This window comes from Patella vulgata, chromosome 7 (assembly GCF_932274485.2).
Source record: "Patella vulgata chromosome 7, xgPatVulg1.2, whole genome shotgun sequence".
Classification (NCBI taxonomy): Eukaryota; Metazoa; Mollusca; class Gastropoda; family Patellidae; genus Patella; species Patella vulgata.
This window is the reverse complement of record NC_065885.2, coordinates 52903456-52927392: the sequence shown is the minus strand read 5'-3', so window position 1 is coordinate 52927392 and position 23937 is coordinate 52903456. Positions and strand designations below refer to the sequence as shown.

Sequence of the window (23937 nt, the reverse complement as noted above, 5' to 3'; positions counted from 1 at the left end):
CTTGGCAAAGTTCCACCATAGAAAAATAACCTATGGTGTTGTCCCAAAATGACCGAAGTAATGTGTCAATGAAACTTTTAACTCAATTCTATTTTATTTTAAAAGATTTAAAGGACCGTTAGGTAAGATTATAGTAAGGGAGCCAGGAAAGACATTGGTGGGGGCCTTGAACACATGCTCCTTAATTCGGAGGTCTAGGGTTCTTTGAATTCACAGATGTAATATTCTCCACATCTACAGTTAATTTGGTAGACACAGCCTTTCGGGAAGGTGGGTGGTTGGATGGCTGAATGTTTAGCCCGTGCGCGCTGTTTCATAAAGTCTGTCATTGAGTCAACTGCCGTGGATTCGATTCCCCGGTTGTACGTGACAAGGAGTAGGGTCGCCTGTCCAACCTCGTGGGTTTTCTCCGGGTCCTTCGGTTTCCTCCCACTGCTAAAGACCCCTACGCGCAAGCGAATTATGGAAATAAAATTGAACCATATGTTAGTCCCAAAATGACCTAGTTTGTGTCGAGTGGATGTTAAACCCCATTTCTCTCTCCCTTTCGGGAAGATAGGCTTTGTGAGGTTTGACTTTCCATTAGCATTTCCTAACTCCTTATCTTGTTGCGCCTTTGGGGAATGTGGTCTCTATGCCTGCTTCTGCCTTCTTCTGGTGACATCATGTAAATTTCAGAAATCAGCGGGGATAAAGGATTTCCCATCGGTAAACCGTGGATCTGTCCATAATAGTTTTTTCCCCATGTGAAATATGTAGATTCCAGGCATTACTTGATCAAAGGAATAATGTTATCAACTTGCAGTGATGTATCCAGTGGTGTAGAATGTTGTTGAATACGGGTTTCAAGAACTCTGAAATCAAGGCTTCGTCTCTTGGCAAATTAGTGAGTAGGTCGAGCAATTCATTGGAGTCGTTAATGTAAATATCACTATGTCTGGAAGATCTAGGAATATCATGAGTATGATAAATCCTACAGATTGGATTTATGTGAAACAGAATGGACATCAGGAGCTTTTAGGTTCATCAACTAAATCAGCTCCCTTCTCCGAGAGACGAGATATATAAAACCTGTACTAACCCGTGGACTAATAGTGAAACGATAACGAAAAAATTAATAATGTTGAACGCGGAAGTTGAATTAATTCATCTCTGATGGGGCTAAAGGTGGCTTTCTTAAGGGGTGGAGAATGGGTCACAGATCTACTTAAGTAGAGTTTTTGATGTTATCTGAGGTAAGTTTACATAGACAGGAAGGATGATACTTGTAGGCTGAAGTTGACTTAAATCGTCAATTTTGGCCATTTCACCATGCCCACTGCCCCCGTCCTTATCCAAGATAGAAGGGGATTTCTCGTTCTTAAGTTAGTGTTAGGTTCTAGTGAACCAATAGTGAAAAGTGAAACTTTTAACGAAAAAATTAAGTTGTACGCGGAATTTGAATTAACTCATCTCTAAGGGGAGTGGGGGTGTAAAGGGTATATTCTTACAGGGGGAAGGGTCGTGGGTCTTCTTAAGCAATGTTTTTGATGGCATCTGAGGTTGGTTGACATATGCACGACAGTTGATCGTTGTACGCAAAAGTCGAATTAAAGCGTCATTTTGGTCATTCATCATTAATTTTTTGTCGTTCTTATCCGAGATAGAAGGAGATTTCGCGTTCTTAGGTTAGTGTTATGTTCTAGCAGACCAGTAGTGAAACTTTTAACGAAAAAAATTAATGTTGTACGCGGAAGTCGAATTAACTCCTCTCTTGAGGGGGTGTTCTTAAGGGAGGAAGTAAGGGTCGGGGGTCTTCTAAAGCAATGTTTTTTTGCCACATCTGAAGTTGGTCGTCTTATGCACGAAACTTGATTGTTGTACGCAAAAGTCGAATTAAACTCTAAATTTTGATGTTTTGTAAGACCCCCCACCCCCATGGGAAGGGAACCCGCAACTTAAGAATCAAGATTCAGAGTATCGGACGCCGCTGTCCACTCATCTAGCATAGTAGAAATTTTGTACATGATGTTGATAATACATTTATAGGGTCTAACATTGATAGTTTTTGAGATATTGACAGGGTTTTTTTCTGATTGGTCGACCATGACCTTTGACCCCACCCCAAAAAATTTCCCCAGGCGATCATGATGGGTCATTTTTTTCTGGAGTACCTACGAAACCCACCTTTTATTTGAGACCAAGTTTGCTTTGATGGGACTTTTTTCCAGGAAAACACATAAATCTGTGTTTATCCGGCAGACTAATGAAGTACAAATGAAAATAAACAACTTTTCCATGACTTTTTCCACTCGTGTATTGTGTTTAGTGATTTGTCTCTCACAACGATTATCAAGTCCTTAAAATCAGTTATGCTTGAATTTATCAAGGAATACTGATTGTCAAAATGATCAGATCAGATATAAATTTGATCAGTTGTCTTTGATATACTTCAAAGGGAACAAAACCATTCAAATATGATTCTTGTTTACGTATACCATATTCATGTAGAACAAATTTTGTGAACAATTATTTATACAGTGTGGATAATGTGTAATAAATGGAGAAACTGTTAACTGTGATGTTGGAAAAGAAACTGTAAATCTATTAATGATGTAACCCTATTATTATAATTCAGATGATCGATGTGGAGTTAAATGTAATTCGGGACAGCATTCATTTTATATAAGAACAGGAGATGGCAGTCTAGTTGGTCCAACAATATGTTTTGAAGGAGATGTGTAAGTTGTATTGATTTCAATACCTATTTTTTCATTGTATTTAATACTCTTCAAAATTAATTCTAGATTTGTCACATGTCAACTTAAGATGTGCACGTTTAGAATGATTTAAATATAGGAAAATGTACATGCAATTAATTGTTTTTATATATACGCCCCTGGTTGTACTAAAAATCACATTTATAGCGCATGGATCCTCTAGTGGACACAATTTATAAAAATTGTTTAAATATATCACCATTCCACCATAATGAAGGTTGGAGTTAGAATTTCAGTAAAATTGATACAAAACTGCCCAACAAAATGGCGTCTCCTTGTACGCAAATTGTGTACAAGTATGTAATACAAAGAATGTGTACCCTCTAGAGATCACAATTTTTATCCGATTTTGATGAAACTTAAAATAAATCCTTATATCCAATAGATCTCAGTCCCTTTTGATATTCGCGCATTTCAGACCATAATATATTGGATTATAACCTTGATTGTACAAAAAATCATGTTTTGTTTTCTTTTTTAACTTGTTCTCTCTCGATCTCTTCTGAATGTATCTCTCCTGGCAACCGCTGTTTTTTTTTTGGGAGGAATTAGATATTTAATTGTTCCACATCTTACTACAAAGTTACACGTGTGGGACATAAAACAATGTATATACATATATTACTAACAGCATGACACATAAGAATGATTATTATTCTTCTTATTATTATTATATGAAACACACATCCTTCACTGCTATAAAGGTTACAGTAGGACTAGGATATCACATCAATATAATCAAATATAATAAATATTTGAAAAGTGGAAATATAACAAATATCAGATGAAAGTGCTAATGAATATAGTTAACGTTCTTATGTTTTTAAAAATAAATGATTACTGAGTGGGACAAATTGATCCATATTGTCTATTTTTTATATTTCAGGATAGTCAGTAATGAATTAAAAAACTTTGGTCGAGGGTTAAATGTTGTGTTAATCAATGGTAAGCTGTCTAATAATCTTATTTCTCCTACAAACATTTCAGGTTTATTGTCCCCCACCTTTTGAAGAAATCAGGGGACTATTAAAAGGGGTTCATTTCTCTGTCTACTTCTCTGTCTGTCTGTTCGTTGCACTTTTTGGAACACAATAACGCAGGTAAAATGTTCAAACTTGGTATAGATGTTCATTAGCTGAATGTCTTGCACAGTTCGATGATTTGCATTTTCTGCTTAGGTTAAGAAGTGGTAAGAAATTTGATTTGAAATGAAATGAAATGAAATGAAATGGGGTTTAACGTCCTACTGTTCTGCTCCTAAACTGGGCTAATGAAGATGGGCATACGCCATACAGTGTGCTATGAGGGAAATTTTGCCCAGGCAGCGGTGCTACGGCCTACTCTTATATCGAATTCCAACTGCCAAGGGATCTTTTATGTGCACGCCAATGTGTGGACCTCAGTTTTTCATTCCATCCGAACGACTAGACAGCTGTCCTTGTCAGGCCCTCCGTCCTGCATCACTGACAAGAGGAAACCACGCCGGAAAATCTGGATGAACTTTCTCGGCCAATGCAGGGATCAAACACCCGACCTCCAGGCTAGCGAGCCAGCGTCTTACCCACTTAGCCACGTGATCTCCCAAAATTTGATTTGTCAATGCTTTGGAACAGGATTGAGAATGATTAAACTTGAGTAATTTGATTCCTCAATACTTTATAAAAAGATGTGCTTATAATTATTGAGTGTCATATGAGGCAAGATTTCCAAAGTCAGTTATTTGGTGTGTCAAGTAAAACAAATGGGTGCTTAGGTATAGATTCTATACCTAAGCATCCATTTGTTTTACTATAGAATCGTATATCAGTACATATATTTAATGTGATTTATGGTAATTTCTATTGTAGATAGAACTTTAGAAGTAGCAGATATAAAGACATTTGATACATATGAGGAAGGTCAGTACATTATTGTTATTATAAAATATTTTACTCTTGGAATAAGCGTCACTCAGATCCAGCTCTGGAGTATTCAAAATATCAAATACCACACAAATCAATATTAACAAAGTCCCAGAAAGATTATAAATAAACCACAGGGTTAATATAAGTATAACACATGTTGCTTTATCAATTATTGAATCAATTCAAGAAGGTGAACTTCCTGACTGAAAATATTGGCATATATTGTGTACAACAACTGTTACATTTAATAATAGCAATCATAATAATCAATAAACATTTAGTGTGACGTTCAATATTTATTGGTAAATATATGACAAGGGATTAATTTACTTTTGTTGTAAAATATTTCTGTGCATATCTATTTTTTGTTTCAAAAACATACTTGTTAAAGAGACGTTGAAATTGGGGGCCTGTAGATTTCAGGTTTTTACATAAAGTGAAAATAATAATAGGTTTATTTTGGTTTCAATTTTTTTTATAGTATACCGGTACCTCTTTCAAAAGTTATTGCTGAAAGAATTAATATAAGTGGATACTTTGCCCCAAATCCACCAGATCACATTTGAAATATATTTTCCTTTGATATTTTGGGGTATATTTACAAACATTGGTTTTTTTTTTAAAAATACAAATGTGACGTCATCCTTTGATGTACCATTATTATAAATATTATTGCAAATAATGGTACAGGCAATGTGCCAATCATACATTATTTATGCCAGATAAAAAAAATGGACTCCCATGATGATTTCATTGAGATGCAATTGCATGATAGTGTCTGTATTTCAAGTGCATTATCAAAATATTCCTTAATGTCTTACTCTCAACCATTAAACCATACAGCCATAGACCTATGTAAAACACAAAAGGCTTAGCCAAGAAACCTCAATTATCCTCATGCTCACATTGACAAATGGCTCAAGAGAAAACATACAAATTCACTGTTTCGAAGATGCTGTTGAGACACTGACAGCTCAGAACATTAGCTTAGGTATCTATGGCAGTTTGTATCGTTAAACAGACCTGTAAACCCTGTCAATAGTCCCTTAGTATAAATGGAATTCTTGACTTAAACATACATTATGCAAGAGCTAAATCTGCCTATTTCAGGTCTTTCTTTAGGCCTGAAATGTTATCTAAATTATTAATTAGACATTAATTAACTTATCTAGACCAAAATCAATTCTTGATGGCATCGCTAGCCTGCGATATTTACTGGATTAGAACCCGGTCTGCTGCTTCTGATTAAATCATAAAATGGATAATCGAGACTATGTTTTCTATCATACCGACTTAAGAAATGATGATCGGGGCTAGGCCCAAAATTCAATCGCTAAATACACGGTTCAGGGTAGATCAATTTGACTGAAATTTTCAGCAAATTCCCTTTACATTATCTAGTTTTTAACTATTATAGTGAGAACTACCATCTCTTTATCTAATCTCCCATAATGTATCTTCAAAAGTTAGCTGCTGTATTAAAGATACCACCTTATTATATTTAACTTTAGTTTAAGGAGGTGTCGGTGTCATATATTCAGCAGGTTATACATATACTTTATGGTATAAGATATGTTGGTTCCCGTTTAAAAAGTCTAGAATGGCAAAACAAGAGAAAATTTCTTTAATATTTTCTCTTTTTCCAGAATCGTCTTTGATAAGATTCTTGAAGAAATCAGTTCCAGATAACTTTGTTGTAATGATGGCTAGCTTTGATGATGCTGCCTCTAGGTAATATTCTAATAATGAAATTCTATACACTATCTTGTCTCATATAAATTATTTCAGACATGGCAGGAAACGTAAAAGCAATAATGTTTGTATTTTGTATTGTAAACATTGTTAAACATACATTATGCAAGAGCTAAATCTTCCAATGCAGGTCATTTTTTAGGCATGAAATGTTATCTAAATTATTAATTAGACATTAACTTATCCAGACCATATTTACTGGATTAGATGCCAGTCTGCTGCTTCTGATTAAATCAAAAAATGGATAATCGAGACTATGTTTTTTATCGTACAGACTTTAGTAATGATGATCGAGGCTAGGGCCAAAATTCAGTCGCTAAATACTCAGTTCAGGTTGGATCAACTTGACTGAAATTTTCAGCAAATTCCCTTTACATTATCTAGTTTTTAACTATAGCTGGTGAGAACTACCAGCTATTTATCTAATCTCTCATAATGTATCTTTAAGTTTCTAAGATATTTATTTTCCTAACGTTTTTTGCATAAAATTTGCGGTTGGTTGCTATGGGTCTTTTTACATATCTGCCAAGAGGGGTTGACTAGAATTATTTAAAGAGTGATGTATGTAATTTTAGTTTAAAAGAAGATAGTATAAGATGGTTAAAGTTATATGGGAGTACTATTGTTGATGATCTTACACTGAGAGATGGATATATAATGGTTGGACAGAAAGGTCTAGAGGAGGGTCAAGCAATAGAATTTGTAAGTACAAGGAAAATCTGTGAAAGGTACAGGTGTTTTTGACTTGATTGGGGTTTGTCTAAAAGTAATATATAACAATACACGTTTGTAGGCAAATTTCTTCTGGAATATTGTGCACATTCCCATTTCATCTGTTAAAAGTTGGGACAGAGTTTTAAAACTTGTCCTACATTATTTTAGAGCTAGCACTGGTGAATTTGCTGCTAATGGGCATATTAGTTTACCTGACAAGCATCCATCTGTGTTTTGAAATTAATTGTCATTTCAGATTAAGAAAAAATACAGGAAAGAATTTGCAGAAGTATTGGAGATAGCTGGTTGTTTAGAAATACCTTGTATGTATCAGCTTGAGTTTTTATGACATATTCTGGTTGATTTCACAATTTTGCCTACCAGTAGTGCCAGAAATAGATAAACATGAGGATTAATATATTTTATGTTGGCTTTAAAACTTTCTGTTGTAAATTCCTCCTGTGATATGTGGCCATATTAAAAAAATATTCTGTTTCTCAGATAAATCATGCATCACATAAAAATTGCTGCATGACCTTTTTTTTTTAAAAAATAAAAACAATCTCATTAATTACACCAAGTAGGCTAATTTATCAAGAACACAACCCTGATAAATGTAACAGACAATCATAAATGATACTGGATACATTGTTATAAACAATGCAGGGGCATAAATCTAGTGCCTTGAAATGTGATGTTTAGCCCACAGGCGCCTGTAAAGTGGAAAATATTTCAAAAATAACATTAAGCTATGACTATGTATATGTCTAAAGTCTGTTACGTCCATGTTCGTAAGCGAGATTATCAAATAATTGGTCTGATTCCAATTTCTAACTCAGGAGCAAATAACTTGTAATATATATTTCTGTTTGAATTGTCTAATTTAAAGTGGGATCTCATCGTAATCTACAACTGATGTTACCAGAAGTTATAAACCAGAAAGATATGGTTATAGGAGAAGCTGTAGCAAACTGTGGTGTAGAAAAAATATGTGAACCAAATAGTTTCCCTGTTAGAATAGATACTGGTTATGCTGATAAAAGACCTGTTGAAATATGTGTTAATGGACACATGTATGTAATATTTAATGTTAGAAATAAATCATAATAGATGTTAATATAACAGATGACACAACTATATGGAATACAAGTTACTTAAAGATACATTATGGGAGATATTTATAGAGAGTTGGCCATTCTTGCTATAACAGTTCAAAAGTAGATGATGAAAGAAGAATATATTGAAAAATTCAGTCAAATTACTTTATTCTGAACATAGTTATCATCGTTGTAATATTTGCCTAGAAATGGTAGCGAAATGTGTCTTCACCTTCGCCGAACGTTTGATTGACAGGCGTTAACTCCACCTACATATCTCGATTATCAAGTAAAGTTTTCAATGGCATACGGAAACGCTTTACAGCGGCCTTGCTAAGTACACTCTATCATTTAGCCTCGATCTAACTGACGTATTTTCATCAGGTTACCCCTTATCTGATTTAATCAATTAGTGAAATCCTATTTAAATCCGAGCTGTAGCCGAGCCATCCGTGGGTCTACAGAGTTGATTTTGGTCTTGTTGTTTAAATAAAGATCTAATTTATAATTTCTATAACATCTGAAGCCTAAATTAAGACTTGCAATAATCAGATTTAGCTCTTGCATAATGCATGTTTAAAGGATTTATTTTAGCAACGTTTCAGCGAGGGTTACTTGATAAAGACTGGAGAACCCTCGTCGAAACGTTGCTGAAATAAATCCTTTAAGTAACTTGTATTCCATATAATTGTGTCGTGTTATTCTCAGTTACTAAATGCCACTTAAACAATAATAGATGTTGTTCTACAGTTATATCGGCGAACATGATAAGCAGTATGGATGCTCAAATTCTAGTAATATTTCAATAAACGGCAATACTTTTTGTCCCCAGTAATGTCAAAATTTGATTGTCTTGCACTAATAAGAAAGGGATGTAACTCGCATACAGCTTCCATTTAGTGAATACTTTCTGTAGTCCTCTTTGTCAAGTCTTGGTGTATTCCAGGATTCCACACTTCTCAAACATACAGTAATATATCGTGCAGATGTACCGGTATATTTTATATATTGAGATTGGATAATTGTGCGATATATGTCACTATGTGTACTATAAATGTGCAGACTCCTATGGGAACTATAAATGTGCAGACTATGCAAAAGTGCTGAATTTGTAAAATGAGCAGGGTCAGTCAAATGTTATAATACTTATTCTGCAGGGACATTTTTCTATGGCTTTTTTTTTAGTAGACATTTTAAGTTTTAAAAGGATTTGATGTATTTATATTTGTAGAATGATGGGAGAAAATTTAAATAAAGGTGGACGTGGTTTTAATGTTATTATAGTAGATCCAGTAGATCTAAAACCATCAATAATAAATCATGTAGATACTTATACATTTGGTATGTGGCATATAAGTATAACTTTTACAATTTCTATCCTGTCCAATTCTTCAAAAAAAGTACCTGGTAGCCAAAGATTCTTTTTCATACACAGTACAGCATTACTGAAAACTTGAAATTGAAATTATGTTTTGAAGTATCTTCAACATTTCTAACGTCCTTAAACCTTTTTAAGCCATGTCGCACGAAAAGCATTGTCAGCAACAAGGGGTAATCAAAGACCCCAGACATAAATTGGTTTTTGGATGCATAATTTTATTATTATCAAATGATGAATGTTGCCACTGCCTCACTTCCGTTCTATTTACAGCATTATACTCGACATTAAGTAGCTGACAATGTATAAAATTCTGGCTAGACATTATGAACCAGTGCCTCACATTTGTTAAGGATATGGTCGTGGGGTCCCAAAATACCCCTTGTATACACACAAGGGTTAATCTTATTGTGGTAGAATGGTTTTATTTATATTAAAGGTATTTTAATATAGTCACCATGTTAACTTCATTTAACATCTTTAATCTTCTAAATGAATTTTTCCAATGACATTTAGTAATACATAGGACCCAGTCCGACCTACTTCTATAGAATATAATTTTTGTTTATTACTGAGTGACGTTTCAACTAGGCTTCTCTAAACATGTAAATAAAACGTAACTCTGTAATAAATTGTGTCCTGTGCATTGTTATTCAATTGAACGTGTTCCCAAGAGAGTAAAAATCTTATATTCTAAGGATCTATCCAAGTTTGTCAAATTGATTCCTAACTTTGCAACAACATTTATCCTTATTTATAATTATAGTTTTGTTTATATATTACAGATAGTACAGATTTAGAAATATTCTTAGAATCACTGGTGGAGGGAGATATTATTATAGCTGCTGTTTGTGATGATGGTTCCAGAAAGTAAGTTAAAATTATCTTTCTTGGTTCAAATAGAAACATTTTAATAGGTCATTCAAATAACATCTTGTTCAATTGAACTACTAGAAACATGAAGTAAAATGGGTGTGGTTTAAAATAGTCGCACTGTAACTGAGCAGATGAAATTATGGGAATCGTATACCCCCGCATGCATTCCTTCCCCAAATCCATTTGGATGAGCTGTTGTCAAGTAATACTTTTGTTTTTATTTCTACACAGATTGAGTTATGCTGTTAAGAAATTATTAAACAAGTTAGGAAGTGGACATATACAAAACCTTAGATTCCGTGATGTCTGGTATTTTGTAGGACAAAAAGGAATGAATGGTTTTACAACTTTTGAGCAGGTACCAGTATAACTCTTGTCAATTGATCACATCACTACACTATAAAGTAAATGTCAGCAATGTTACTTTTATTGTGAATCATAGATGTAAAGCAAGTAGGAGGGTTTGGGATAGTTTGGGTGACAGATTGGTTTAAAGCATGTACTTTTGATCATAAGGTCTGTCATTGAGTCAAGTGTCGTGATTTGCTTGTACGAAACAGAGGTAGGGTCGCCTATTCAACCTTGTGTGTTTTCTCTGAGTCCTTCCACTGCTAAAGACCCCTACAATCAAGCGAATTATTGAAATAACCTTAAATTTTTGGGATTCAATGCTCTGTGACTATAGTGTTTATAATTATATCCATATAATCATACAGTCTATCGTTTGTTCATTGTTTCTGTTTCTGTTCTAGATTAGTTATGCTGGTGTTGAAAGTGAATGGCCAAAAGAAATAAAAAAGGCATTTTGTATACCTAACAAATGTAAGCATTTCTCAAAATAATGTATTTCTCAAATTAAAGAAAATCACCATTTGAATTAGATAATTAAAATATACAGTTAAAGATATATTTCCTCGACAGTTAAGAGCCTAAATACATAACAATTGATTGAAAAATGTATTGAAACTACCTAGAAAACGTGATATTTTTCAAGTTTAAATCTAATAATACTGCCATTATGAGTACAGTCATCATTTAATGATAATCGAAGTGTGAGTCTAGCATTTAGTAGGGGCTAAATATTCTCTACAATAATACCTTTTCTCAGGATTATCACCGTTTACGATATTATCATCATCAATTTATTTGTCAGTTCTCTATGAACTCACAATGACATATTCTACGTTTATGTATCCTTATTTAGGGTTCTCGTAATACCATGCTTACCCAACTGATCAGGACTGTCGGAACAGTGTGGGTTTTTTGGGGCGTTTAAGAGATTTTTCTCAGAAAAAAGTGCAAGGATGTAGGACTGTTTAGAAGTAACAAATTGTTTAATTGACTTGCTGTGGGTTTATTCAGGGGAAAATGGTAAGAAAAAGGTCGAAAATTTTTGCACCCCCCCCCCTCCCCACACACACACACATACCCTTTGAAAAAATTCCTGTATCCTCCCCTGATATAGCTAAAAATTACACTGCTTCACATGCTAATGATGATTATCTGCATTTGACATTTAAGGATTTGTATTTATTGTGAATCTCTTTCCTCTATGATTTTTTTTTTTTTGGTCATAAGAAAAATCACACTTTCAGTTTAGAATAAGTTTTGTTGATCTAACTAATCGAAAGGGAATGTATCACCAACAAGGTGTGTTTTGTGAATGTATTTTATGTTTTTTTTGTAGTGATAGGACGTCAGGTTATACCTGATCCAGAAGTTTATCGTAATGATGAAAGAAGAGCATTCTGTGTCAAATATGGTGGTTATAGTGAATTATGTGATCGTTAGTAAATTAATATTCTCTTTTATTTCAATATCTTCACATGATTCCTACACTGTTCAAAGTTTCTGGTCAAAGTAAAGTAATTATAAATATGCATTTCTAAGAAATAGAGTAAAGTTATACTGTTAGATTTTCTTTATGTATAGTATAATAATGTTAAAGTTTTCTCTGTGTATTTTAGCTGCTCATGTTGATGATTTAATTAAACCAGTAAAAGTTATAAATAAACAAATGGAGGCTAATAAAGTATATGCTACACCTATTATTATTATACCAGGTAAATATATAGTATGAGCATGACAACACACACGTAAACAAAACCCCAAAAGTCTGCTCACAAGACACATGATATAGCAAGTATGAACATCAAACGTATATATCAGTCCCATAACTGTAGTGATACAGCCTTCACTCAAAATGAAAAACAAACTTACAATACTAAGTTCATCTGCATCATGATTACATATTTAATAGATTTAATAGAAGAAAAAACCTTAGCAGACATAACCGAAAAATAAATTTATTCAAACAGTCAATCATGTTTTGTAACTGATTGTAAAATTTTGTTCCCGAACTAGTATTTGTATTTTTTTAAAATAAATATCAGCTTTATTATATTTCAGGGCTGAATCATAATGCATTGGTTCGTACATTACAAACTACTTTAATGCAGCCCGGAATTAACCCAGGGTTAGTTACAGTAAGTATTTATAGATGATTAAATATCATCGTTATTATTTTATTTTAGCGTCACCCTTTCATACCTTGGGATGTTTATTATTGGTTTGTAGTAGGGTATAGAAGGTTGACATTAGTCATGTATTTAGAGATCAAACACGTAGTAGAATGTCCTGTTGTCAAAGCCGGTCACGTGTACGTATTAGTCATGCATTTTAAAGACACCTTATATTTCCAAATTTGAACAAGAATATGCAGATATTGCGTTATCCATACCTTGTAAACCATACAAAATTTATTGATGGTTGTTAAACCCCATTCCTTAAACTTTTCTGTATTGGTTTAAGGAATTCTAGACTCACATTTATACTGGAAGTGGTATCTATCATTTCAACATCATTTTGAGATTTTTTGCCATATAACTGACATTATTCTGCCAATCAGAAGCAGTGTCAATTTTTTACATGGAGTTATTGCACCTGTCTTTAACTTTGACTTATATTACAACACATTTAATGTCCTTTGTAAGTGATTTATGTATGACTGCAATATTTCAGATAATTTGGGATGAAAAATTTCCTGAACATGGTGATCTGGCCCAACTATTTGGCTTTAACAATAGGAGTGTTTCAGGAAGTCTACACTATTCGGGTATCTTTTCTAAAATTTAATAATTTAAACAGAAATGTTGGCTTAATTTAAGAATATTGCATGCAGTCGTCATATATGTCAACATAAAAATCTCTAAATTTGGTACACTTAAATATTGTTTGTTTGCCTATAGATATAAATTTTGTGTTTTCTTGAAATGTTCACTATTAATTGGATAAAACTTTAAAATTCTGATATCTAGTTTAACTTTTTATCATTTTGCTTTGTATATTATTTATGCAAATATACAATATTCTACCTTTAGAACAAGTCCTGAAAGCTTTAAAATTGGCAATAGATCAACATACAGATGTGGTTAGTATAAACTGTTACTAGATGTTATGATTGCATATACGTTATTTATTTTAAAAATATAAACCAAGTACTGTAAAACAAGAAATTAAAGCATCATAAAATTAATAATACCTGAAAATGGATGACATACTGGTGTATTTAAATTTATGTGGAGGAGATAGTAGTAGTATATATAGTTATAATACAGTGTTAAAACAAAATTAATAAACACCACTAATTTATTTTTCCACAGTAATTTCAGACATTAAATATCTAATTATATAATTTATTATACTTCAGGAATATTTGATAGTGTTAGAAGAAGAATTGATTTTAGCTCCAGATTTTCTCAACTTTATGGCTCAATGTGTAGAAATATTGAATGCAGATGAAACTCTACTTGGTGTATCTTCCTGGAACTTTAATGGTCAGTTTTATATTGATCTGAAATAAATATTAAAAATTAAAGTTTGTAGATTGTGGTTGACATTGCCTCCATGATTTTGTCTGAAATTGGAGGAAAGGGGAATATTTTTTTATGATTTCAGATTTAAATATTTGTCAATTATTCACTGAGTTATTACCTTTGATATGGCCAGAATACATTATTAGCATGTGAATATCAAAAATAACTTGTAAATTAATGAAATGTGAGATGAATTCAAATATGAATCACATTATTCATCAATTATTTTCTGAATTATCTTAAGAATGTTATATATACATGTACATGTTTCTATTCAGACAATACTAACTGTCAGTCTATATAACAGGTTATGAAGATGTGTCTGGTAATAAAGAGTTAGTGTATAGAGTTCAAGAATTTCCTGGTCTGGGTCTTTTTATAAAAACTTCAGCACTACAAAGATTATTTCAGTATGATAATATCAAACAGTGCTGTAATAAAAGGTAATTTTATCATTTTTTCAGTATAAGTGCATGTTCTGGACAATTATGTACTCTTCAAAAAAAGTAGGGGATATTCAGAAACAATACAAAACTGCGGAAATGAACTTCTGTTTTTATTAGAGGACCCAGAGAAAACCCACGAGGTTGGACAGGCGACCCTACTCCTTGTCACGTACAACTGGGGATTCGAAACCACGCCAGTTGACCCAGAGAAAACTCACGAGGTTGGACAGGCGACCCTACTTCTTGTCACGTACAACCGGGGATTCGAAACCACGCCAGTTGACTCAATGACAGGCATTATGATACAGCATGCACGTGCTAACCATTCGACCATCCAACCCCCCTAGCCCAGTAGGAGCAGACCAGTAGGACATTATCTATTTCATTTATTTATATTGAAATATTTAGCTTTTTAATGACTTATACCTACAGTTTCTCTTCATGCAATATGTCTCATATTCTGGGATCCACAGTGGCCCAGTAATTAGGGTGCTGGCTCACCGATCAATCAGTAGGTCTTGAGTTTGATCCTGGTGTCCTGCAAGAGTTCCTCAGGGTTTTCCTCCATCTGGTTTTCCCTTGCCAGTGATGCAGGACTGAGGGGCTGGCAAAGAAAAAACATCTATTTATTTACGAGATGGGACGAAAAATCGGGGTCCACACCTGTATTCAATAACCTTTACACAAAAGAAGCCTTGCCAGTTGGAATTCGATGAAGAGTAGACTGAAACCCCAGTGTCTCATGTTCAACACTTAAAAAATCTCTAACAGTAGGACGTTAATCCCCATTTCATTTCATTTCATTTTAAAAACTCACTTAAATTTTAAAGACCAATCAGGAATACATTTGGTATATGATTAGGTATTAGTTGCAATAATCAAACTCCAGATTAAAAAGATGATGATATGTTGTAGATCATGGTATGGTTGGAATGTAAATTCTTTAATTGGTGGAGAAATATTAATACCAGATGTATCTCGTGTTTTTCGTCAAGTTTACCAAGGAGCGGATAATTTAGAAGATTATATACAAGCTTTATTTAACAGACCAAGATTAACTAATCTGTAAGTCTGATTAATCTATAACAAGAAATTAATACGAATGAGAAATAATTGTGTTCAATTTAATACTTTGGCAGTTACATTAGGCAGTCGCTAAAAAAATATTGTATTTCTGATGTTTGAGGGAGGTTTTTTTGGGTTTTTTGTGTTTGATTTTATCAGAATCATTTGGCTAAATGACTTTTCACAAACATAACAATTTAAGGTTTAACATTTATCTCATATGTGTATGCATATTCACTTATGATTATGGATTTTCATGTTATGTAGCTAAAATTTACTTTTTGTTTTTACTGTGCGCTAAACCAAATAACAAATTGATTTATAGACAAACTGTAACTAATTTTTGTCTCAGTCGATGTATATTTTGCAATTCTGGTGTGAATAACTTCTTCCATCTCTCATCCTCAAACCATTCTCATTGCAACGTGTAGAATGCACATAAAAGATGGGCAGTTTCCAAAGTCAGTTTACAATTATCTATTGCCATTTATGATTCGCAAGAACATTCATCAGGATTGTCTGCTTGATAATTGAGCAAACAGGTCCTTTGATCGTTTTAAGTGATATGGCTTTATCAGAGAACCAGAATAGGTTTTTTATATTGTCTTATATTTTATAACACATCTCTACCAGATATATTGACTTTGGAGAACTATTTGTTTATGTACTGGTAAATGGAATTTTCATACAGAATTTAAAATCTTGCTGAGATATGTTTGTTTTTATTTTAGAGAACAAGAGACAACTTTAGGTAATATGAATAATTTAGCAGAGAAGGTATATGAAGACATATTACAAGATGAGTTAAAGAAAGCAACAGTATTAACAACAAATCATATAACACAGTGTTATCAAAAGGGTTCAATCATTAAAGAATTTAATCAAACTGCACCTAGGTAAGTAACCTGAAAAAATTACAGTAATTTCACTATAAAATTTTTCAATCTAAGACTTTGTGCTTTAAAGAGATAAAAACATTTACATTGTAAGATTTGGTATTCACAATATATAGCATAGTACTTTTAAATGCTTTTTTTTTCCAATAAAAACGTCATTAATTAACAAAAGAACAATATTTAGATTGTAATATTTGATGTTTAGAATATTTAGTATAGTACTAAAATATACTATTCAAAAAAAGTAGGGGATATTTGATTTTGGGGGCATAATACTAAAATACGCAAATGACTACGAAAAAAGTCACTATAGAACCTAACAGAAGAAACATTTTCAGTTACATGTGACGCCCAAACGCACCAATAGCTACCACATGGAATGCAGGTGATGCTTGGGATCATCATGGGGGTCCAACCCAAGATTTGCACGACTCTGACTTTGAATGTTACAGTCATTGTGGCATTGAATTCCAGGGTGGAAACATCAGTTTAATTGTTTTAGTGACCAGAAAACAAATTTTGATGTGCGTCGGCTTACCCAAAATGAAAGGTTACGTGCCCTTGGCATGCTACAGATCGGCACAACACAGGCGGTTGTGGCGCGGACGATGAATGTTTCTCAGTCTGTCATAAGCAGGCTATGGTCCAGATACCGTGATACACAATCTGTACAGGACAGACCACGCTCAGGTCGACCAAGGGCGACAACTCAAGCCCAGGATCGATTTATCCGTACCTTGGCCTTGAGAAATCGCGTCATCACAGCAAATCAGATCAGCGCTCGTCTTCAAACAGACACTGGTGTGAGAGTGAGTGGCCAGACGATTCGGAATCGACTGCATAGGGGTCACCTTCGCGCCCGACGTCCTCGCGTGATCCCTTATTTGAGAGATCATCACATTCAGGCAAGACATCGTTGGTGTAGGGATCGTCAACACTGGGATAATCGACGCTGGAGCAATGTGATGTTTTCAGATGAGTCAAGGTTCACTGTTGATTTTTTGGACAGACGTAGGAGGGTGTGGCGTCGTCGAAACGAGCGCTTCCAAGACGTTAACGTCATCAGACAGGATCGATTTGGGGGTGGTTCTGTTATGGTGTGGGGAGGCATCACTGTTGCTGGAAGAACGGCTTTACATGTTGTTGCAGGGCGTGTTACAGGCCAGTACTACCGGGACAACATCTTGGCAGTCCATGTTGTGCCGTTCGCACGACGTCATGGCCGCCGTTTCATCTTCCAGGATGACAACGCAAGATGTCACAGGGCCAGGATCGTTACAGGTTACCTCCAACAACAGAACATCACCACATTACCTTGGCCAGCACTGAGTCCCGACCTCTCCCCCATCGAGCATGTCTGGGACATATTTGGACAGAGGTTACGTCAACGTCAACAACGTCCTGCCAATGTCCAAGAACTTGCTGCTGCGTTGCAACAGGAATGGGACAATCTGGACCAAAATGACCTTAGACGTCTCATTAGGAGTATGCCACGTCGGATCAATGCTTGTTTGGCAAACAGAGGAGGATTTACCCGTTACTGACTTGGTTGTGATGCTGTGGTAACTTTGCTGTTTGACCCCGGGTATCATTTTACCCTTATAATGGTCAGTCTGTGCCTTACTTAGTCTAACGATCATTTGGAATAAATCGATGAATGTGAACTTCATTTCATTTTGTCATTTGTTTCTTCGTCAGTTTCATTAGGTGACTTTAATAACACTTAAAAATCAAATATCCCCTACTTTTTTTGAATAGTATATATAAAGATCAAACTTTCAAAAATCTTGATATATTTATATGTCGTTGCCCCTGTGTCTGGGCATTCACATTTTCTTTGTGGACACTCTATGGCTCACAATTTTTATCTGATTTTGACGAAAACTTAAAACATGTTTATATACCAAAGATCTTGGTTCCTTTCGATATTGATGCATGTCGGACCGTAAAATGCTGTTATAGCTTGTTCTCTGTCTACCTCTTGTAAAATGTGGGCATATCTTCCATGGCAACCACTCATTTTTAAGTTTTAAAACAAAGCGTTTCTATGTTATAATTATTTTGACAAGAATTTATCATTATTAAAAGTCAAGTATTAATTCCTTGCTTTACTCCTGTAGTTATTTTATTGTATAAAGTTAAAAATTAGCATTTTTTATTTCTTTAAACAGTATTCCTATTGTTGTAAGCTATACTCAAGAAAACGAAAATGATCTCAGTATCTTGCAAAAATTATGCAAATGTTTTGGATTGTTTTCATCAACAAATTCTAGACCAAAAAATCTTCATCATGGGCTTGTCAGGTATGTTTGTGGTTAAGTATGAAATATTTGTTTCCTATATTTACTTATGAATAGAATTAGAAGACATTTTCATGGGCGATACTAGTCTCTGTTAACAATACACATTTTATTTTAGTTATAACGTGTAGAAATAATCTGATAGCTCGAAGACCATAGCTATAAATAGATCTGTGTCAATGACAGGATTGTGTTATATGACTGAACATCATGTGGAATTTTTTCCAATCTTACAGTCTAGTTGATTGTGACTATAGTAGACCTGAAACAATAATACATGTACTATCAATCAGCTGTCGAACAAAACATCAAGCAAACAAAGTAGACTAGGTCACAGGCACCTTTTGTGTTTAAAGTGTCCAGGAAATAACCGATGGTAGTGGACATCCGATATACACAGCATGAATTGTTGACATTGATTTCAGAGCTAGCAGAGGTCTTTGGGAGCCTGAATGCTCCCTTCTTTTTTTCTATTTACAATTCTTGTAAGAAACACAATTAAGAAGTCTCATACACTGCAGATCAGAGGTAGTGCAGATGTTCATAATGAGATTGAAGAAATTCTATTGGAAATATTTTTGTCTTCTAGTATGTGACTAAAATGCCTTACATGTCGAGGAAAATAAATTGTTTTCATTTATATATATTTTTATGTTTTTCAGGTTTTATTATTTGCACAGAAACATCTATCTGGTGGGATCATCCACCAGATATTACTCGTATATAGAAGATAAATTGAAAATACCAAGTCCTGTTAATAAAGATGAATATCTTAGACCTTGATGTCATTCAATCCAATTATTTTATCCTTTGTTTTAAATCCTGTGATAAATGTGTCGTACAGAAATGCACAATGATTATATATATATATAAACTTTACTGTATGTTTAAAACTGCAAGAGTTCTGAGGGAGTGATGTAAAACAGGCCTTTAACTTCAAACTTTTGCCAGTGGTTAATTTTTGACTGGGAACTTAGTGTAAAAGAGTGTTAGTTATTTTAACAATTATTATATCTGATGATAATATTAACTAGAACAACCTTCATATCACATTAAACACTGTAAATCTTCACCCACATAACATAGTTAAAATTCTAATCCATCCACAATCTATATCATTTCATCGGAATTCAGTTCTCCAGTTCAATGAATATTATTTCTGTCTTTAAATAGACAGGGTGAATTTCTTTTATTTGATTGGGATATGTATACATTATTTCAATTAACATATTTATATTATACATGTATTAAGTTATATTCATTAAAAATCAGATTAAGATACAGATCTGAATTTCATGTGAATGTAGATCTGAAAAATTCAATGTAATTTTATTCAAATGAATTACGCCAATGTAATATTTCATGACTTACTATAATGAACCAACAAAAACACTTGTAGACAAGTTGTAGTAGCGATGTGTTGTACGTTGGATAGCTGGATAATAAGTACTTCTTTTAGCATCAGTTACATCACTGATATTCATGTGACCTACATAAAATTCATCCGGTACAACAATATGTATATCGTACGTCAGGTCAGGTCAGATTTTATTTAGGAGTAAACTCCTAAATTGAAATTTCAAATCTTTTTATGACCATTTGGTTTGGTTTTATACACATCAGTGTATCAGTATTAGACACACTTGCCAAAGAGACATTTTCGCTGGTCTGTAAAAAATATAATTTGATTCATAGTGATGTTACCATACAGTTTCAAAATGAATGTATGACACTTTGTAACCAAAGGCAGGTGGAGTGGGAGCCTGCTACTATAGTTAACTCTGCAAAATAGGTTGAACTGCAACGATCTCAAAATAGTGATCATCTGCATGCCCGAATGAACAATTACACCAAGTTTTAGATTACATTTACCAGATTTAATAAATTTGTAATTTTCAATTAAAAAATTCTAAATTTTGATTGGGTTTCTTTTTAGATGCAAATGAACAATTTTACTAATATTTTAAACTTCCATCGAGAACCAGATTTAAATTTTAAAAATCTGATTACAAAAATATCTCTACAACCATGGTGTGCACGTTTATGTTTTCGTTCACATCTGTACTTTGCTTTCGACTTCAGACTGGCCCATCAGTTATTTGGAAATTTGTTGCTTTTTTCATAGAAGCAATGTGAACAGCTGACAGGTCTCACATTCTTGTTTTTAAATCTTGTTTTTTCCGGTAAACAGTATTTTATTCTCAGAAAAGGACGGAGGAACAAGCTAGTCTTATATACCAATACCTCTCTCATAAATTCTTCTCTTAAGTGTGAACACTAAAATACAGCAGTTTACTGTCTGATAATTAAGTACCGTAGTCTAATTAGATATTTTTATATTGTTATTTACAAACAATATTAACGATGATATCAATATTTTAACATGTATCATAATTAAGCACATTATTATTTATTTGTGCAATCTCGTTTTTATGATTTATTTTTTGTGTGTGTATTGTTGGTCTTATTGTTTAAATTTATATTACAAAATATATACAAGCTGTAGACTTGATTAGATTTTTTAGACTACAAATGTTATTGCTGGTTTGATCTGTTTGTATGAAGACTTCTTGTGTAAATATGATGGAAGAAAAAATAGAAATGCAATAGAAAGACTCTGGGTGGGTGTGTGTGGGGGTGTGTGTGTGTGTGTGTATTGTATTAATTTAATGTTTAATGTTGATGCATATCTTAAGCAAGCAGGGTTTCATTCAAGTAAATTTGATCTCTGATGGATAAGTATTTTTTGAGTGCCCACTTAATTTAATCCTGAATTTTAAAATGTTTTTGTTTTGTATAAGCTAGTGTACATGAGAGAATTTTAAAAAAAATTCACACAGGTACATGAAAGAATAAAATCTAATATTTTGAGATTATAGCTATCTGTTAAAATAAAATTGAGCTCTTTAGAACAGAGTTCATAATGCTCTTCATTAACAGGAATACCATATAAATTAAAACTTATAGTTATTTTTCTTGTTTTTCTGATAGATTAGATCATTAGAAGCAGTACTTTCACTTTTAAATATTGCCGGCTGATTTACTTTTGGCGTAATTTGTTTATCTCGGAAGCACAAGATTGTTGTCCTAAGCTCTAGAATATTATGATTTATAGCATTACCCCATGTTTTAAATACATGTACCCTTAAAAACTATATTAAGCTGTATGTATTGTGTTTTAAAGTTACCGTAAATTCTTTTATTATATGTAAATTGACTGAGAAGTAAGTTCTTCAGTCAGTCAATTTCACTGTCCAACCTCGTGGGTTTTCTCCGGGTCCTCCGGTTTCCTCCCACTGCTAAAGACCCCTACGCGTAAGCGAGTTATTGAAAGAAAATTAAACCATATGTTAGTCCCGAAATGACCTAGTTTGTGTCGAGTGGACGTTAAACCCCATTTCTCTCATTTCAGTCAATTTCACTACCAGTCAGTTAAGACTGACGAATGTGAATGAAACAAGAGTCCTGATTAGCAGCGATTACAAGATTTGACACATTCTAAGTTTTGGGAGGTTATTTCGCCAAGAATTGTATGATGTAATTCTTTAAAATGAAAAAATATGAAAGATGTTTTTATGTTAATGTACAATTGACATTAAATTCAACACTACATTAAGAGTTACCTATTAATTCTTAAATGACTAATTATTCACAACAAAAAACACTAAGTATATATGGATATAACTAGTATATCTCTGTTAATTAATAATGACATTCCGTAAAACATACAAGTTATGTTTTTCAAGTTAATTGTGTTACAAGAAGACTTGCCCATCTCTTGAAGTGGGCATTAAATGATCCCTATGTAATTTAGTTGATGATTTGCATACAATCCCCAATTTAGCTTGCTTACAAATTAATAATTCTGTTATAATGTACAACTGTATATAATTGCCTTATAATAAGTTATTGGCTTTCCACGTAAATTTATTAATGTTTCCAATCAAATTGTGTGAAATATGTAATAAAATAAATCACTTAATCAAAGATGTTAACTCCATAATAATAAAGTGTACAATATTGTTGTATAAAAACTAATTAAATACTCTCATATTATGGGTTTCATTTTATAAATGAAAGATGATGTTGTGGTTATTTTCTGTTATTATTTTCACTATTAGCTTTTCTTTTAAGAAAGATAATTAAAAGCTTTTCACCCTCTCAAAACCAGAGCAATGTTTGACTCATGCATTTTCCGTTGAACCACGGATAGACTGAGAAGGAGCCTGCAAATATGGTAGGCTTTGGAGCCACTAAAGAAGTTAACGTTCTCACCTACTTTGGGGGCTCTTTTTAGTCTTGAATTTAGGTTGTTTTTTGACGAATTGGTCCACACACTAATTTTGTGCATAAGCTCGAAACATCGAGATATACTCTTGTTTCCAGTAACAGCCATTTTTTTCAAAATGTCCGCACCTTGTACACAAATACTGTAAAAGTATGGTATATCAAGGTTGTAGACCTGCTAGATGTAACAATTATGATCCGATTTTGTTGAAACTTTAAGTTTATGTTTATATCACAAAGATCTTGGAGCCTTTCGATAATCGGAACGTAAATTCCTGGATTATGGCCTCTGATTGTTCGAAAAATCACGTTTTAAGCTTGTGGTCCCTCTAGAGGACACAATTTTTATCCAGTTTATAAAAACGTTTGAATATATCACCGTTACACCATAATGATGGTTGAGTTCAAATTTCGTAAAATCCATCCGAAACTGACAGACAAAATCGCCGCTCCTTGTACGCAAATAGTGTAAATGTATGTAATACCAAGGTTGTGGACCCTCTAGAAGTCACAATTTTGATGAAACTTGAAATATATGTTTATAACAAAAAGATCTTGGTTCCTTTTGATATTCGAGCATATTGGACC

General features: G+C 33.4%; 1 protein-coding gene across 1 annotated transcript in view; it reads left to right on the top strand.

Annotated features, from left to right (window-relative positions):
• The window catches only part of LOC126828795 (protein O-linked-mannose beta-1,2-N-acetylglucosaminyltransferase 1), a 28766-nt gene extending 5634 nt beyond the window's left edge, over positions 1-23132 (top strand). Inside the window, exons 5-26 of the mRNA XM_050558784.2 lie at positions 2618-2720; positions 3646-3704; positions 4607-4657; positions 6310-6394; positions 6991-7117; positions 7386-7452; positions 8019-8202; positions 9458-9567; positions 10390-10474; positions 10712-10838; positions 11233-11302; positions 12168-12266; positions 12448-12543; positions 12890-12966; positions 13502-13595; positions 13861-13910; positions 14190-14316; positions 14663-14798; positions 15717-15866; positions 16598-16762; positions 18934-19065; positions 19725-23132. Coding sequence (XP_050414741.1) covers positions 2618-2720; positions 3646-3704; positions 4607-4657; positions 6310-6394; positions 6991-7117; positions 7386-7452; positions 8019-8202; positions 9458-9567; positions 10390-10474; positions 10712-10838; positions 11233-11302; positions 12168-12266; positions 12448-12543; positions 12890-12966; positions 13502-13595; positions 13861-13910; positions 14190-14316; positions 14663-14798; positions 15717-15866; positions 16598-16762; positions 18934-19065; positions 19725-19845 — 2315 coding nt within the window. The 3' untranslated portion in view covers positions 19846-23132. The remainder of the gene's footprint in view (positions 1-2617; positions 2721-3645; positions 3705-4606; positions 4658-6309; positions 6395-6990; positions 7118-7385; positions 7453-8018; positions 8203-9457; positions 9568-10389; positions 10475-10711; positions 10839-11232; positions 11303-12167; positions 12267-12447; positions 12544-12889; positions 12967-13501; positions 13596-13860; positions 13911-14189; positions 14317-14662; positions 14799-15716; positions 15867-16597; positions 16763-18933; positions 19066-19724) is intronic.
• Positions 23133-23937: the final 805 nt, after the last annotated feature.